This window comes from Dipodomys spectabilis, unplaced genomic scaffold (genome assembly GCF_019054845.1).
Source record: "Dipodomys spectabilis isolate Male_0828 unplaced genomic scaffold, ASM1905484v1 ptg000342l, whole genome shotgun sequence".
NCBI classification, from domain to species: Eukaryota; Metazoa; Chordata; class Mammalia; order Rodentia; family Heteromyidae; genus Dipodomys; species Dipodomys spectabilis.
Window position 1 is genome coordinate 1933354 of NW_024871019.1, and position 18089 is coordinate 1951442.

General features: G+C 43.7%; 1 protein-coding gene across 2 annotated transcripts in view; it reads left to right on the forward strand.

Annotated features, from left to right (window-relative positions):
- Positions 1–18089, forward strand: part of Cep70 (centrosomal protein 70) — a 33106-nt gene that overhangs the window by 5634 nt on the left and 9383 nt on the right. For both annotated transcript variants that reach the window (XM_042665762.1, XM_042665763.1), the window contains 8 exons: positions 477–657; positions 3871–4040; positions 7239–7295; positions 8124–8211; positions 8295–8383; positions 10800–10874; positions 13456–13561; positions 17396–17566. In XM_042665762.1, the coding sequence (XP_042521696.1) occupies positions 477–657; positions 3871–4040; positions 7239–7295; positions 8124–8211; positions 8295–8383; positions 10800–10874; positions 13456–13561; positions 17396–17566 (937 nt within the window). The remainder of the gene's footprint in view (positions 1–476; positions 658–3870; positions 4041–7238; positions 7296–8123; positions 8212–8294; positions 8384–10799; positions 10875–13455; positions 13562–17395; positions 17567–18089) is intronic.

Genomic DNA, 18089 nt, shown 5'->3' on the forward strand with positions numbered 1-18089 from the left:
AGCCAGGCACAGGTGGCTCATGCTTATAATCCTAGCTACTCAGGAGGCTGAGATCTGAGGATCATGGTTTAAAGCCAGCCCAGGTAGGAAAGTCCAAGAGACTGATCTCCAGTTAACCACCAGAAAACCATAAGTGGCACTGTGGCTCAAGTGGTATAATGCTTATTTTGAGCTGAATAATTCAGGGACAGCACCCAGGCCCAGAGTTCAAGCCCCACAACTAACCAAAAAAAAAGCAAACAAAAGGGCTGGGGGGTGTGGTTCAAGAGATGGAGCACTTGCTGAACAATCCAAGGCCCTGTTTCAGTCCCCAGGTCGGGGAGGCAGAAGAGGGGGGAGGGAGAGAAGACATAAAAGTAGAAATACTAAAACTGCAACAGACTGTCTAGAACATCAGTAAGTTGTTCAGTGGGTATGGGTATGTTGGGGAATGGCTTGACTTTAATACTAAGAGATGGATTTGTGTCTTGAATTAGAAATGACCTTCAGCTAGAACAAAACCGAGCAGACCATCAGGAGCAACGGGCTAATGACTTAGAAGAAGTGATGGAGGGTGTGAAATCCAAAATTGGTGAATTGGAAGATGAATCGCTTAATAGGGTTTGCCAGCAACAGAGTAAAATCAAAGAGCTTCAGAAGGAACAGAGAGCTTTACAGGTACTGTGGCTTACACAAGTCCTTCGTTTACTGCTCCTATCTGATGTTACTAAAGTGCCGCTTGTGGTCTGGGTGACTCAGGATGCTTTCACGTGTGTGTCTGTGGCAAAGAACTGCAGTCAAGGGAACTCCACAGATGTCTGAGGTTCGTTGAAGATGCCCGCGGAGAGGCGATTCACATTGGCATAGGTTTTTAATGCCATCACTGCCCAGTCTTCGTTCACTTGGTGTGGGTTTCTCCTTGGTTGACCTGTGCCACTGCTACCTTTTTGAGGCTCTTTGTTTGGCTCCCAGAACCTTTGTTTCTCTCTCACCTCACTGGTCCTTCTTGATGTCTGGTTCTGGTTCTTCTCTTCCCCCTCACCTCTTAGTGTTGGGATGCCCCAGCGCTTTAGTCCGTGGAGTTTTGGTGTGTACTCCAGTCTAATTCATGGTTCTAGATTTACATCTGTAGCTCAAGCCTCCCTTCCCACTAATAACAGACTCAGCCAGCTGCCTGCTTGTATTTCACTTGGAAGTCTAAAAGGCAGCCATAACTATTATGCACAAAAACTGAGTTCTCTGGTACTATCTCAACATTAAATACTTCCCAATGTCACAGTCCCTTCATTAAACTTTGGGTGTTCATGATGGAGCCTCTTGGCACAGTCTATCCACATTAAAAGAAATAGAAAAATGAAGGACAGGAGAGTGAGGAGGGCTGTAGGAGGGACACTAGATTTGGAGTGGACTGAAGCAGACTTTGGGTGTTTACTATGATGAAAGGAAATGAGCATTTTGTGGCGATAACCAATTAGGGAAGGTGAAAGTGTCTCTGTCACATTATAGTTCACTATTTAGGCACATTCTTTGATTTTTTAGTATATGATCATTTGCACTTTTTAGATGGGTTAGTGATGCATGTTTTGCAAGTTGGACCAAGGAAACATTGGTTTTCTATGTCAGAGAGGTCAAGGAACCGAAGTGTTAGAGTTATGCAGAAAGACTGTGGGAGAAAGATTTCATGTGGAGATAAGTAATTATTCAATTAATACCCAACCTTTTTCCATTTAGCCTGTCAGGTAAGAGCTATCTATGTGGTTTGCCTGGCCTCTATATAAGGAAAGGATTGGTCCTGGCTAGGCACTGCTGGAAGGTGGTAGAGTTTTAGGAGGTGAGGCTTAGTGGTGGGAGGTCCTTAAACCATTTAGGGTCATAGTCTTGTAGAAGGTTATAGGACCCCAATTGTGGCTCATGATGTAAAGAAGTTTGCTCTGCCATGTGCTCTTGCCATGATGTGTGGGCCTTGCTAAAGGCCCAAGAAATGGGGCCACTCGTTCTTCCTCTGGAGCACCCGAAACTCTTAAGGCATATGTATACATGTATATATATAATATTATATATTATGTACATATTATATATATATATATATGTATTTTTTTTTTTTTGCCAGACTTGGGGCTTGAACTCAAAGCCTGGCCTCTGTCCCTGAGCTGCTTTTGCTCAAGATGAGCATTCTACCACTTGAGCCACTGAGCCACATCAGGCTTTTTATGTTGATGTGGTGCTGAGGAATCAAACCCAGGGTTTCATGTATGCTAGGCAAGCAGTCTACCACTAAGCCACATTCCCAGCCCCTAAACTTTTTTTTGTGCCAGTCCTAGGGCTTAAAGTTAGGACCTAGACTTTGTCCCTGAGCTTCTGCCCAAGGCTATCACTCTACCACTTGAGCCACAGCACTACTTCCAGCATTTTCTGAGTAGTTTATTGATAACAGTCTCATGGACTTCATTGTCCCGGCTGGCTTCAAACCACAATCCTCAGATCTCAGCCTCCTGAGTAGCTACAAGTACAGGTGTGAACCACCAGCACTGGCAATAAGATTAATTTTTAAAGAAGTCAGACTTTTCAAAAGTGGCTGTATCAATCAATTTACATTCCCACTAAGGTATAGATGAAAATTTCTTTATGCTGGTAGTGGGCTTGAGCCGAGGATCTATATTTTTTGTAAGTAAAGGTAATTTGACTTCTTCTTTTCCTATTTGTATCTCACTTATTTCTCTTGCCTTATTATTCTAGCTAAGAACTCAGTCACTATATTTACAGTTTTTCCTCATTCAGTATAATATTAGTAGTAGGTTTATTGTCGCTTTTATTATGTTGAAATAAGATCCTTTTATCCCTAACTTCTTGAGGGTTTTTTGTTTTTTGGTCTGGTCGTGGGGCCTGAACTCTGGGCCTGGGCGCTGTCCCTCAATTCTTCAGCTCAAGGCTAGCGCGTTACCACTTGAGCCATAGCACCACTTCTGGCTTTTTTTTTTTTTTTTCTGCTATGTGGTGCTGAGGAATGGAACCCAGGGCCTCATGCTCATGCATGCAAGGCAAGTGCTCTACCATTGAGACACTTTCCCAGCCCCTTCTTCAGGGTTTTTTATGGAAGGATGCTGAATTTTGTCAGATGCTTTTTCTATATCTACTGAGATGATCGTGCAGTTTTTGTCCTTGCTTCTCATATATGCTGTGTTACTGATGTGCATATTGAACCATCCTTGCATCCATCCATAGAATGAAACAAGTTAATCATATGTTTGACATTTGCATGTGTGTATACTAAGGCTTGAACTCAGGGCCTCTCTTGTCTTTTTTATTATGGCTGGTGCTTTGCCAGTTGAGCCATACTTCCAGTCCCAACATTTTGCTGGCTAATTAGAGATAAGGGTCTTGGAGGGTTCTGAACCATAATCTCAGATCTCAGCCAGGCATGTGCTACTGGTGTCCTGTGTATGTGAGCTTTTTCTTTTTTTTCCTTTTCTTTTTTGATTGGTTGTAGGCCTTGAACTCAGGGCCTGGCTCCGTCCCTGAGCTCTTTGTGCTCAAGGCTAGTGCTCTACCACTTTGAGTCACAGCGCCACTTCTGGTTTTTGAATAGTTAATTGGAGATGAGAGTCTCATGGATTTTTTTTCCCCGGGCTGGCTTCAAACTGCGATCCTCATTATAAAATCTTGAATATGTGCAAGTATACATTATGATTTCCTTTTGAAGTTTTCATATTGACATAGTACTATTCTTGCACCCATTTAAAAGCATCAGGCCAGGCCTGATTTATTTATAAATAAAAGAGCATGAGTGCTGACATTCCTGAGTGGCCTGTGAAGAAGCCTCTGTGTGGAACTATTGGAAAAGCACACCCTGGGTGTGCATTTCATAACCATCTTCACAAAAATCTCTTGCAGATGAAATGCCAACATTACAAGAAGAAACGAGTGGAACAGCAAGAGATTATTACTTCTTTGCAAAAGGAGATGTGCAGACTAAGGAAAGAGGAGGAGGAGCGTGTTATCACGCAGAACAGAGTGTTTTCCTACCTCTGCCGCAGAGTCCCCCACAGCATCCTGGACAGACAGTAATGCTCGCTACCCACCCCGCTGACCCTGCTAGGCCCCGTTCTTACTGTGAATCTATGTTGGAAGTGGTCTTTCCCGTAATAACTGGAGGAATTCTCCTGCTCCTTGTGATTTTCTTCCGTAAAGCCTGTATTTTTTTTTCTTTTGACACATCACTCTGGAGGAATGGAGTTAGACATTTGTTCAAAATAACAATAACTTGAAAATTAACAAAATTGAACTCCCGATTAATTTTAAAACTTTAATTTTTTTTTATTTTAACTGGTCTGCACATATTAATGGGATACTGTTTCAGTACATGCATAGATTAACGCTCTACCACTTGAGCCACAGCTCCACTTCTGGCTTTTTAATTGGTGTTTAAGTGGAGACAGAGTCTAATGGATTTTCCTTTCCAAGCTGGCTTTGAATCACAGTCCTCAGATCGCAGCCTCCTGAATAGCTAGAATCATAGGTATGAGCCATGGGTGCCTGAATTGCATTTCTTTATGGTGAAACTTTCAAAGTCCTTTTACCTTTTGAAATGTGTAGTAATTTACTACTGATAATCTCCCTGGGCAACAGCATGGCATAGCTTCTTACTCCTATATAATTGTCCCTTAGAAGCCACTGGTCAACTTTCCCCCCTTCTCTTCCCCTGGCATTCTGTCCTCCACTTCTGTGAGATCAACTCCTTTAGGTTCCACATTTGTGATCATAAACTTGTCTTTCTGGGATTAGCTTATTGGACTTAACATCACCTTTAGTTCCATTCCGACAGGGTTTTATCCTTCTTTAGGGATGAATAGTATTTCAGTGAGTGTGTATACCACTTCTGTATTATCTGTTCATCAAATACAAGAAGGAGTTAGCTCTGCCAGGCCCTCCTTCAATTTTCTCTAAGAGCAATGTTATGACCACTAACATGCCTTGTTCTATAATATGTAAAAAGATTTGAGAATCAACAGCAGTGTTGCTTGCCCTGAGCCTCCTGGATAAAATCTATTTCTTTGTTCCTCTGTTTAATGTTAGTGATGCATTCTTATATGGAAGCAGGTAAAACCTGGTATTCTAAACATATTCAAGTACTACTTTCCTCTCTGTTCATATCACCAATTTAATAGACAGGTTTATGTGTTTCAGTTTATTTTCAATTTTCAAAAATTGCTTTCTAATAGAGCACTAGCCTTAAAGAGCTGAGGGACAGCACCCAGGCCCAGAATTCAGGCCACACAACCGGCAAAAAAAAAAAAAATTGCTTTTTTTTTTTTTTTGTCGGTCCTGGGGCTTGAACTCTGGGCCTGGGCGCTGTCCCTGCGCTCTTCAGCTCAAGGCGAGCGTTCTACCTCTTTCTACCTCTTGAGCCACAGCACCACTTCCTATTTTTTATTTACTTTGAAGTACATAAAGCATTTACATAATTCTAGAGTCAAAACCACAATGAATTTTTTCCAAGAAGTTGTATATTTATTCTTCCCCTCTAAGCTTACTCTTCCTTCCCTTATAGGTACTTGATTTTAAAGGTTTATTGTGAATTTTAGTAATGTAAACAATACAGATACTATATTCACATCCTCTTTCTTGTCTAAAAGCCCTAACTCAGTGCTACAAGCTTCATTTTAACCAGTCTCACTTTTTCATAGTAGGATCGAGAATCTACTGACGAGGTGACAATAAGTGAGTCAGATGTATAAGAAGCTAAAAGTATAAATTGTTTGGATGACTGTTAAAATATGTATGTGCAATCTTATCCTTTTGAAGGAAAAAACAATTTCACGATAAATGTAGTATAATGGGCAGTAGGTAGGTGTGAGAGATTGGAACGATAAATGTATAATGGGCAGTAGGTGTGAGAGATTGAAGAGGGAGCACGGGAAGGGGTGGGTGAGAGGAGGAATTGTGATTTAACATTATTAGCAATGCAAGTGGTGTCAGAGCAGAGCACACACCAATGAGAAAAGCCTTGAGGTATGCGGAGGTGGGAGGAGCGTGCCCATGGTGAGACTGGAGGCGGAGGGATGGGTCCTGGGATGGCTTGCCGGGGAACTCGGGAATAGTGAGGGGGCCCAGTAGGTGGCTTTGTAACTAGACTCTCAGGAACTGTCCATTTTAATTGCAGAGAAAAGGCTTTCCAATTAGAGGAATACCCAAGCAGGAAGGGTTAATGTGTTTGGGAATGGTAGGTAATCCAAGAGGGCTGAAGTACTGGGTGTGAGAGGTATGCCCCCCATTGTGTAGTGTCTCCCCCCACGCTTCCCCCAATTGGGTGGTGCTGTCAGGTCCCTGATGCCTTCACAGCCACCACTACCCGCCATGTGCTTCCTCAGCTGCAGTATTGTCTCCCCAGTTCAGAACCCTTAGGGATCAAGTGCCTGTGGCTCACGCCTGTCATCCTAGCTACTCAGGAGCCTGAGATCTGAGGATTGTAGTTCAAATCCAGCGCTGGCAGAAAAGTCTATGAGACTTATCTCCAATTAACCACCAAAATCTGGAAGTGGAGCTGTGGCTCAGGTGGTAGAGTGCTAGCCTTGAGCAAAAATGCTAAGCGACAGCACCTGGGCCTGGAGTTCAAGTCCAGGACTGAAAAGAAAAACAAACCCAAAACACAAACAAAAAATAAATTTTTTAAGAGGCCAAGTGCCAGTTGGGTCTCATTTGTACTCCTAGCTACTCAGGAGGCTGAGACCTGGAGGATCACAGTATAAGGCCAGCCTCTGTTGAAAACTGAAAGACTGGAATTAACCAGCAAAAAGCCAGACTAGAGGTGTGGCTCAAGTGATAGAGCATAGTAATACCAAAAAAAAAAAGAGTCCCTAGAGTTCTTTCCCAATACACACGTTTGAATTCATACAAATTTTCTTTTTAGATAAATGTTAAAGCATACCACTATAATAAAGCATACCAGCTATAATTAGGTGATAATATTCTGCTTAAGAAAAAATACATTTGAGCTGGGTGTGGTGGTTCAAGCCTGTATTCCTAGCTACTCAGGAGGCTGAGGTCTGAGTATTGTAGTTCAAAGCCAGCCTGGGCAGGAAAGGCCGGGAGACTCTTATCTCTAATAAACCACTCAGAAAACTGGAAGTGGCTATGGCTCAAGTGGTAGAGCTCTTGCCTTGAGCTGAAGAGCTGAGGGACAGTGCCTAGGCGCCCAGAGCTCAAGCCCCATGACTGACAAAAAAAAAAGAAAATAATTCAATATGTCTTCTGTTTTCTAGGTTGCTTTGTCTAATTGATTACTATGAATCTAAACTTAGAAAAATCAATTCACAAAGGTATGACTAATCCTGGATTAGAATTTGTAATGAAAATGAAAGTTTTAATTTTTGAAACTTGAAGTACATTATGGAAATCTTTGTACTATTATCACAGTTAAAGTTCTTTTATAAAAATCTAGAAGATTATTTTACAAAGGTTAAAATGTATATATATATATTAAAAATATGTATATTTCATAATCACACAAGTATTGGTGAGAACAGAAATATTTTGTTTTATTGACAAGCTGTTCCTCAAGTTACTAGCACTACCCAGTCACTAAAATGCTGGCAAACAGGGCACCAGTGGCTCACACCTGTAATTTTAACTACTCAAGAGACAGATCTGAGGAGAGCAGTTCAAAGCCAGCCAGGGCAGAAAAGTCCAAAAGACTTATCTCCAATTAGCCAGCAAAAAGAAACTGGCCTAAAGGCATGGTTCAAGTGGTAGAGTGCCAGCTATGAGAGAAAAAGCCAAACAAGAGCATGAGCCCCAGTGCACACACACTGGGCACAGTGCCACATGAGTATAAGCTGGGGCGGCCCCACTATCAGAGAATGTTTTTTTTAATAATATAAATGCTTGTGTTTGGTTTGTTAAACAATTCCCCCCCCCCCCCCCCCATTAGGCCTTATAGCCTTCTAGGCAGTGAGGTGAGGTAGAGGTCCTCATCTTCCAAGAAGAGAGATGGTGAACAAGTGCATTATAATACTGGGCAGTAGTGCCATTCTGTGAGAACCAGTGATGTACTTTAGTTGGGTTCATTTTTGATTAGGATTTAGGATTTTTATTTTTTAGAAAATAGACATTTCCACGTAAAGTTCATAGCACATGTCTTTTCACAGGCAGTACAAAGAAGAGGAGAGTCAGTCAGAAGAAGACAGAGACTTCAGAGATACGGATTCCTCACCAAGCTATAAAGGCCTTCTCATGGTAGGAGGGCTGTCTAACCAGTGAGCACTGCTGTAGAGTCAAGTCACCCAGGGAGATTCACTTTGTTTTCTGTGATGTTGCAGTCATTACAGAATCAACTCAAAGAATCAAGATGCAGGATTGATACCCTTTTAGGTGAGAAACTGGACCTCCAAAAAGATTTGGAAAACAGGTGAGAGAAACTTCAGTCACCTTTCCTTATCCTTTGAAAAGTAAACACGTGCTGGAATTTGGAATGTGGAATGAGCCATTCCAGACCTTTACTCTCAAACTCGCCCAAGCACTGGGCACTCTTACCCGCGTATTACTCAGCTGTCTGTCATGGCAAGTGGCTGCAGCGGTTGGAAGCCCAGTAGTGGGCCGGAGATGGAGACAATGGCTAGGAGCCAGCATTGACAAATGGAAGACTGGGGAGAAGGTTGGAATAGACTTAGCAGTTTTCACCTTTATTGAACTCTCATTGATGTCCAATACATAGTGTATATTTGAGGTGCACAGTGTGAAAGTGTGGACAGTCAGTGGGGATAATCACCCTGAGAGTTTCTCTCACCCCTATCTTAATCTCTTCTTTCTCTTCCTCATGCGTTGGCCTCAGCCTGTGGTCTGCTTTCTATCATTATACATTAGCTTGTGATTTCCTGAAATTTATCAAAGCAGAGCCATGTTTTTTTGTTTGTTTTGTCCATCGTTGGGGCCTGAACTCGGCCTGGGTGCCATCCCTTAGCTCTTCAGCTCGAGGCTAGCCACTTCTGGCTTTTTCTGTTTATGTGGTGCTGAGGAATCGAATCCAGGGCCCCATGCATGTGAGGCAAGCACTTCCCAGCACCATGCAACAGGTTTTGTTGTTGTTGTTTTTTGGTAGGTTTTCCTTTTTTTTTTTTTTTTGTCGGTCATGAGGCTTGAACTCTGGGCCTGAGCACTGTCCCTCAGCTCTTCAGCTCAAGGTTGGTACTCTACCACTTGAGCCTACAGCGCCACTTCGGGTTTTTTGGTGGGTTATTGGAGATAAGCGTTTCATGGACTTTCTTGCCTGGGCTGGCTTTGAACTGTGATCCTCAGATCTCAGCCTCCTGAGTAGCTAGGATTACAGGCGTGAGCCACCAGTGCCTGGCTCTAGGTTTTCCTTTTTTTTTTTGGGTCCGGTCATGGGGCCTGAACTCTGGACCTGGACCTGGGCGCTGTCCCTCAGCTCTTCAGCTCAAGGCTAGCGCTCTACCACTTGACCCACAGCGCCACTTCCGGCTCTTTTCTTTTTGCTTATGTGGTGCTGAGGAATCGAACCCAGGGCCTCTGACATGCAAGGCATGCGCTCTACCACTGAGCCACCTTCCCAGCCCCATAGGTTTTCCTTTTTTAACTTAGCATTTTTTAATTATGAAATTTAACTTGACAAATTATAGTTGTATTTGCATATCTCATACATTTTACATATTTGAATACAACTACATATATTCTTATATATGTGTATTGGTAAAGTTATGTTTTGTGTGTGTGTGTGCATATATATGTATATATATATATGGGTATAAAATAATGTGATTTATGAATGTAACAAGCTAATTAGCAGACCAATGACCTCAAATACTGGTAATTTTTTATAGTGAAAGCATTTAAAATTTACTGTCTTAATGGTTTTTAAATGCCCACTGTGTTACTTACTGTCTCATACCAGTGGGTTTCTCCTCAAATTCAGGAGAAATCAGTGGAAATCTAGAACCAGCAGAAAGGTACCCAAGCAAAGCAATGCAAGGCAGCGCCACCTGCTGGCTATGAGCCATTAGACACAAAGTTGGCCCCCTGTCGAAGGCTAAACATTGTTGTGGTCATTGATAAGAAGTCTGCAGAGCTGCGGTAGGACAGTGTGTGTTTGTTGGTGTGAATACATAGGAAGGACTAAGAAGGTGCTTGGGAATAAAAGGCAAGGTAGAAGAGAGTGCATACTATCCCCCTGTGGCACAGGAGCCAGGGGATGACATAACGGAAGGACACGTGGCGTTTAGGTAGAGGGAGGTCTTAGTCTTCAAAGATTTGATCCCTAATATTCCAGCTTGATAAAGCTGGGTGGTAGATACACCAGGATTTGATATAGTATTCTCTGTGATTCAATCTGTATATTTGATAAAAAGTTCTAGATTGGCCGGGCTCCGGTGGCTCACGCCTGTAATCCTAGCAACTCAGTAGGCTGAAATCTGAGGATCATGGTTCAAAGCCAGCCAGGGCAGGAAAGCCTGTGAGACTTATCTCCAATGATCCTCCAGAAAACCAGAAGTGGCACTGTGGCTCACGTGGTAGAGCACTCGCTTTGAGCTGAAGAGCTCAGGGATAGCGGCCCAGGCCGAGTTCAAGCCCACGACCAACAACAACAACAAAGTTCTAGATTAACAACAAAAGTGAAAGAAAAATTTTAAATAGGAATTGTACAAAAGAAAGATCCTAATGTCCATAAGTACTTCATCAGAAATACTTTAAGAATTTCAGTATGCTTGCTTATGACAATAAACAATACAGCACTGTTTTGTTTATTGAATCCATTTGTCATTTTGTTTAGAAAGTTAAATTGTATTCCATATGATTTTTTTTTTCTACAGGCCAACACAGCATGAATTAAGACTTTATAAACAACAGGTGAAGAAATTGGAAAAGGCCCTTAAGAAAAGTGTTAAGTAATTATATTTTATCCAAGATATATCTGTTATCAGCATTTTGTTTGTTTCTTTGTTTATTGCGCCAGTCCTGGGGCTTAAACTTTGGGTCTGGGACACTCCTTGAACTTTTTTGCTCAAGGCTGATGGCTCTACTACTTGAGCCACAGCTCAAATGGTGGTTAACTGGAGGTAAGAGCCTCAGACTTTCCTGCTCCGGCTAGTTTTGAAACACGATCTTTAAATATCTTGCTGCCTGCCGATGTTTTTATAGTTTGGAAATTTCTCAGTACCTACATGTGGAAACAAGTTCACTTGCCCTTGCTATGTGGGGGGTAGTAGAAGAACTTGAGTAGAAATCAGATCCTTAATCAGATTTCTAATCATCCATTGGGCAAGTGAGCCAAACTGAAATTAGCAACTTTTGTTCACTCACTGCCATAACATAAGCAAGATACAGGACCACCAGGGCTGGCTCTTTGGGTTCTGTTTTGTTTTGTTTTTCCCCTGTGGCATGGCCCTAGGTGATTACCAGCCAGATGCTGGCAGGGTGACCATCTTTCTGCCTAAAATCTCTGCCCACAGGCTTCTGATTTTTGTTTTGTTTTTCAGGGGAAAGGGATGAATGGAGGGGGGGGCGGTAGGGGGCGGAGGGAGGGATAAGAGGGTGGGGAGTGTCTGAGAACAGACCTTCAATACAAACAAGAGATGGAAAAGAAAATTGAGGACACCCTGGCAGTACAGCCTAGAGGTTGCAGTACTGCCACACAGTGGTAACCTGGCAGCATTGCAGCCTGAGGGAGGGAAGAGTTTTGTGAGTGTGTAGGCCAGGGCCCTCTCACCCTATTTTAAGAAAATTTCACATCCTTTTCTGTGTCTGGGTTCCATTTTGGTCTTGGCATCCTCTGCCAGTGTTTCTTCTCTTTCCCTTTGAGTTTGGATTATCCCTGAGGCAGTAAGAGTCCAGCCTTTCCTGCCTGGCCTGCCTTTGAACCTCGATCCTCAGATCTTGGCCTCCTGAGTAGCTAGGACTACAGGCATGAGCCACTAGTGCCCAGCTAGATTTGTTTTTTGAGAGGTCCTCTTACTGTGTTGAGGCTGACCTTGAATTTGAGATCTTCCTGCCCCTGCCTCCCAAGTACTAGGATTATAGTTGTGTATTCCAGTGACTGGCTAGTAAAAGGTTAAATGGTAGTTAAATTCAGATTGTTTGCTTGTACTTTCTCTAAAAGCCATATTAGCTTCTCAGTGTGTTTTTGTATTCTACGTATATAATACGTTTATGGTGCTGCTTCCAGACAGTCTCTATAAATGACGGATGTAGATAGGGAGTCCAGTAGAGAAGCATTGTGAGCTCTGGAAGAAGGAGGCTGTCTGCTTAGTTCTGCTAGCTGGTTTGATGTGGGCATATACTTGCCAGAGGGCAGAGAACAGTCACTGAGGGCAGTGCAGAGCCCTAGGATAGTAACTGGGGTAGCCTGGCACCGGTGGCTCACGCCTGTAATCCTAGCTACGCAGGAGGCAGAGATCTGAGGATCACGGTTCAAAAGCCATCCCGGGCAGGAAAGTCTGTGAGACTCTTATCTCCAATAAACCACTAGAAAACTGGAAGTGGCGCTGTGGCTCAAGCAGCAGTAGAGTGCTCACCTTGAGCTGAAGAGCGCAGGGACAGCGCCCAAGCCCAGAGTTCAAGCCCCACAACCAACAAAAACAAAACAACAACAAAAAAGAATAGTAACTGGGGTGAAAAGTGAATCAGGAAGAAGCCTGGATGATGGATACCACTACTGATGTCTCAGGAGGCTGAGGCCAGCCTGGATACGGCCAGACCCTATGAGCAGTGCAGAGCCGCTAAACATGACAGGATAGAATTTTACTAGTCTGTTTTACAAATGTCAGGCCAGAACCCATTCACAAGTCATGGGGTCCATTTAGTGGGTTGGTGTCCCAGCTGAAAACTGATGACATTGAAATTGAAGAGGGGGTAATTATACAATATTTGGAGACTCTTTGGAGGTCTGAGGAGGAATGGAGGATATTTCCACAGCCTGTCTGCAGCGGTGTTTTGAGAAGGAGAGCGTTCAGTCTTAGGCTTCTGGTCTGTCCTTTCTTCTGAGTCCTTACAGCCATGGCACAGTGTTCTCTGGGTCTGTGTATTCTCCTGACAGCCCACAGGTCACTGTAGTCTCCTTTGCCACAAGTAGAAAACGAAAAGCGAGGCCAAGCTGTGTGGATATGGCTGCTCTGGTACCCAAGCCAGCGTCCTGCCACTGCAGAGTGTGGCTCTGGTATACTGGGCCTGGAGCCCGTGCCCCTCTTCTACTGTAGTTCTTCCCTGTGCTGCTGTTTTGGAGGGTGATTGGAGTTTTCTTCTTCAGTCTGGTCCCTTCTGTGTTCAGGGATGCCTTTTGATTTGAGGTCTGTTGGGAGGACAATATGACATGCATTTTCTGTGTGTGCATGCTCATTTAAAGCCTGCCTGTATAGAAGTCAAATGATACAAAACCCTTAGGAGGCCAGCTGGTTCAGTGAGTTGCCCATTTTAATCTAGTGTCTCAGAAAACATCTTGTATTATCTTGACTTTTCCCCCCTCTTCTTTAGATTACAAGAGCTTATCAGTCCTAAAAAGACTGAGGACACAGAAAGAAAAGATATGCCCAGCAAAGAAAACCATCAACCAGCCCTAGTTGACCAGAGATACTTTCAGGTATTGAATCGCTACTGTAAAGAATGGTGGTTGTGAGGACCTTGCTTTCTGTGGCAGTGTAATAAACCATCATGTGGTAAGGAACGCTTGTGCTGCCCGCCCTTGGCATCTGGGGGGAATCGGTTTCAGGACACCACACTCTGCAAAAGCCCACCTAAAAATGCCATAGTGTTTGTATATAATAGAGGTGATACTTACATGTCACCTGCCAGTCCTCGTAGGACCTAGTGTAAGGGAAGTGCACTGTAAGCAGCTGGAAGGTATCATTTGAGGAATAATGACTAGGAAATGCCTGTCCATTAATTTTAATTTTTTTTTTTTTGCCAGTCCTGGGCTTCAACTCTGGGCCTGGGCACTGTCCCTGAGCTCTTCAGCTCAAGGCTAGTACTCTACCACTTTGAGCCACAGCACCCCTTCAGGTTTTTGAGTGGCTTATTGGAGATAAGAGTCTCATGGACTTTCCTGCCTCGGCTGGCTTTGAACCGCAATCCTCAGATCTCAGCCTCCTGAGTAGCTAGGATTACAGACATGAGCCACCAGTACCTGGCTTACCTAGGGTTTTTAACTGTTGAATTAATTACTAATATCTGAACATTAAGAGATTTTACTTAAGTCTTCATCTCTGGCTCCCCTTATTTCCTGTGTGTTCTTGATCAGCAGTGAGTCTTTCCTGGGGATAGCTTGAGTGCTCAGCTAGTTATGCCCCAATCCCATCTTACTCCCCCATGCCTGGTTCCTCTGTGTATGGGAATTGTAGTCTCTTGATGACCACTTTTTTTTTTTTTTTTTTTTTGAGAGTCTGGTCGTGAGGCCTGAACTCTGGGCCTGGGCGCTGTCCCTCAGCTCTTCAGCTCAAGGGTAGCGCTCTACCACTTGAGCCACAGCGCCACTTCTGGCTTTTTTCTTTTTGCTTATGTGGTACTGAGGAATCGAACCCAGGGCCTCAGGCATGCAAGGCAAGCGCTCTACCACTGAGCCACCTTCCCAGCCCCCACTTTTTTTTTTTTTTTTGGTCTGTCATGGGACCTGAACTCTGGGCCTGGGCGCTGTCCCTCAGCAATTTAGCTCAAGGCTAGTGCTTTACGACTTGAGCACAGCTTCTGCTTATATAGTGCTGAAGAATGGAACCCAGGGCCTCCTGTGTGCATGGCAAGCACTCTACCACTGAGTCACCTTCCCATTTTTTTGTCTACTGGGTTGAAAGACACTTCCGTCATGTTTCTCTGTATGTATAAATGGATTCCTAGATTCTTCTATATTTGTTCTAAGCTCTGTTTTATTGTAGGTTTTGATACCCTTTGAAACCAGTATTTTCACATTTTTCTTGGCCATGTTCTTAAAACACATGAAATAATTTTTCAGGTTAAAAAAATCCTATTGAGATAAACCCTAGTTGTATTAACTTTATGAATTATGATCTGGATGCAGTAGGCTCATGCCTGTAATCCTGACTACTTGGGAGACTGAGATCTGGAGGGTTGAAGTTTGAGGTCAGCCCAAGCAAAATGTTTCTGAGAATATCTGCCCCCCTCCCCACCATTTCAACAGAAAAAAAATGGAGTACAGTGGTACATGCCTGCCATCCCAGCTATGCTAGGAGCTTAAACAGGAGGATCTCAGGCAAGCCAGCCCAGGCAGAAATCATGCTCCTATCTGAAGGAAAAAACGACAAAAGGTTTGTAGGTATGGCTCAAATGGTAGTTGTAGCTTGAAGAACAATTGCAGAGGAAAATGTGGTTGTACTTTTTAAACAAAACACTAGACATTGAAAAATGGGTAGGCCTTATGCTTTGCTTTTTAAACATGCTGTTTGGGGTTCTTTTGCTTGTCTTTCGATGATATACAATAGAGAACTCAACATATGTGGGCTGTGGTTACATTAGCATACACAGTAAGATACTTAAAATTCAGTTCGGGCATCAATATTAGAGAGTTACTAGCCATATGAGTATTATGAGGTTATAGACTTGGCCATGTGGTATTGTGCGTTTATAGACTTGGTTAGCCCTGCTTTTAGGAGAGATGTGCTATTTGAGGGTAAAGTCTCGGTGTTTCGAGGCACAGAGGCACACGTCTGTATCCCAGCACTTGGGAGATAGAGGCAGGAGAATCATGAGTTCAAGGCCAGCCTGGGTGACTCAGTGAGCTCAAGACCAGCCTGAAATGCATAGCAAGACTCTTGACTCAAAAAAAACAAAAATAAAAAAAAAATTTAAAAGAACCATGATGTCTGTATTTCTTTAAGTAGTTCAACTAAAAATATAGATAGAGCAAGCAAATATGGCCAGATGTGAGCTGCTGGATCTAGTATTGACCACAAGGAGCTCCTGACCATCAGTCTTGTGAATCAGCCTGATGGGGCTCACTGTGTCGGGATCCTGGGTTAAACATGATTCTGCCAAGATAAAGCCAGCCACATAGCTGCACACATTTTTCTGTTGGTTCTTTTCTCTGGAGAATGCTCAAACAGGGCCCCCTTTCTGTTCCTTTGAAAGCTTTCATAATAAGAAGTTGGAAGAAAGTACATTCAAATGCCGGGAAGACGTCCCAGCCTCATCCAGTCCCCAGCTTCTCCCTCCTGCTGTGTCCTCTGCCTTAGGCTCAGCCTGCTTCTCTGTGAGCACTGTACCTGGAGGGGTGCTCAGCTCCCTCTTGGCTCCCTCATTTCTCCAGGTCCTGCGCTGGCCTTGGCTTGCCCAGAATTGCAGGAAAGGGCTGGAGGTGGAGAGCAGACTGAGCCAGGGCATGATCTGGTTCGTGTAGGTGCATCCTAGCACTAGTGCCTGGGTGCTAACGGATGCAGATAGAGCCCACCCAGGAAGAGCGCGGTCTCCTCATTGTTCATTTACCGGAAGAGCATTAGTTATTTTCTCAATTGAAATAGTATTCCATGGCTGGGAAGGTGGCTCGGTGGTAGAGTGCTTGCCTACCATGCATGAAGCCCTGGGTTCGATTCCTTAGTACCACATACACAGAAAAAAGCCAGAAGTGGTGTTGTGGCTCAAGTGGTAGAGTGCTAGCCTTGAGCAAAACAAGCTCAGGGGAACAGTGCCCAGGCTCTGAGCTCAAGCCTCGGGACCGGGGGAAAAAAAAAAAAGTATTCCTAGATGAATTATATAATAGAACTGAAGTGAACAAGCACATTCTCCTAAGCTATACCAAAACAAAAAACCAACACCAGAGGCTGCATTCTCGGAGGACCTGTTTATTGTGAGCTTTTATGGGGGAGGAGAAAACAGCAGGCTTTTCTATAGGTCCTGTGTGGTCTCACACGTCTTCCCCAGTGCGCTTCTAACAGCCAGGCATCTCTCGCCAAGACCAGCACACCATGGTGTGTCTGGGACTTCTTTTTAGACTTCCTCCACCCCGACCCTCGCCTGAAGGTCTCTTAATACCCTACCTAGCTTAAGTGTGAGGGGGCAGAAATGAAAATAGAGACTAGCCAAGGATGTCCAGCTGGTTACGCTTCATTACATGGGTGGTTTTAAGGTAGATTTTAGTTTTTCTGGAAGGTTCTGGATCTTCTCAGAACTCTCTTCAGTATCTGATGATCCTGCTTACTGGCTGGCACTCTACCAACTGAGCTACTGATTTCTTGGATCTCATTGGAACTGTTGAACCATGTTAATAAGGTTTACCACAGCGTGGCAAGCGTCAGTCTCCTTGAAGGTCCTTTTCTGTTGGGACAGGGTGTCACTGTGTAGCGCAGGCTGGCTCTGAACTCACAATCCTGCCCCAGCCACTTGACTCCTGGGATTACAGGCATGTACCATCACACCCAGTTATTAATACCTGGGATAAGTGTTTTGACAGGAAACACTGTGTCTTTTAAAGGTGCTGTGTAGCATCAACTCCATTATTCACAACCCCAGAACTCCAGTAATAATTTACAAGCAGAGCAAAGGAGGAGCCCCAAATTTCAACAAAGACCTTGTGCAAGACTGTGGATTTGAACATCTCATTCCAATAATAGAAATGTGGGCAGATGAGCTGACATCCCTAAAGGTAAGACATGAATGCTCTTCACCTGTTTGCAAGTCTGTTGAACTCGGTGGCTTTTCTTAGCAGGACATGGCTGCTGCTGCTGCTGTTGATTTTGTCTGAAACTATAAGGGTGGTGGTGCACGGCTGTTAGCTGCTTGAGAGGCTGAAACAGGAGGATTGTAGTGTGAGGCTGGCCTCACACTATGACTTATTTAAAAACAAAACTAGAGCCAGAAAGGGGTGTGAGCTGCGGCTTAGTGGTGGACCGCTTGCTTGACAAGTTGGAGACGCTGAGTTCGATCACCACAAAACAAAAGTGGAACCTTGCTCCTTTTATATCTAGTGTGCATTAGTTGTGCACAGTAATAGGTTTATGACATTTTCCTATCTGTATGTAACTCTGATGATAGTTCTTAGCACTTTCTCTTGAACCCCTACACCCCATCCTCTTCTCCCAGTACTCCTATTTTATTTCCATGGCTTTTTTTTTTTTTTGTGGGGGGGGCTATTTTTAAAATCTAGACTCTACATATGAAAGTCAAGT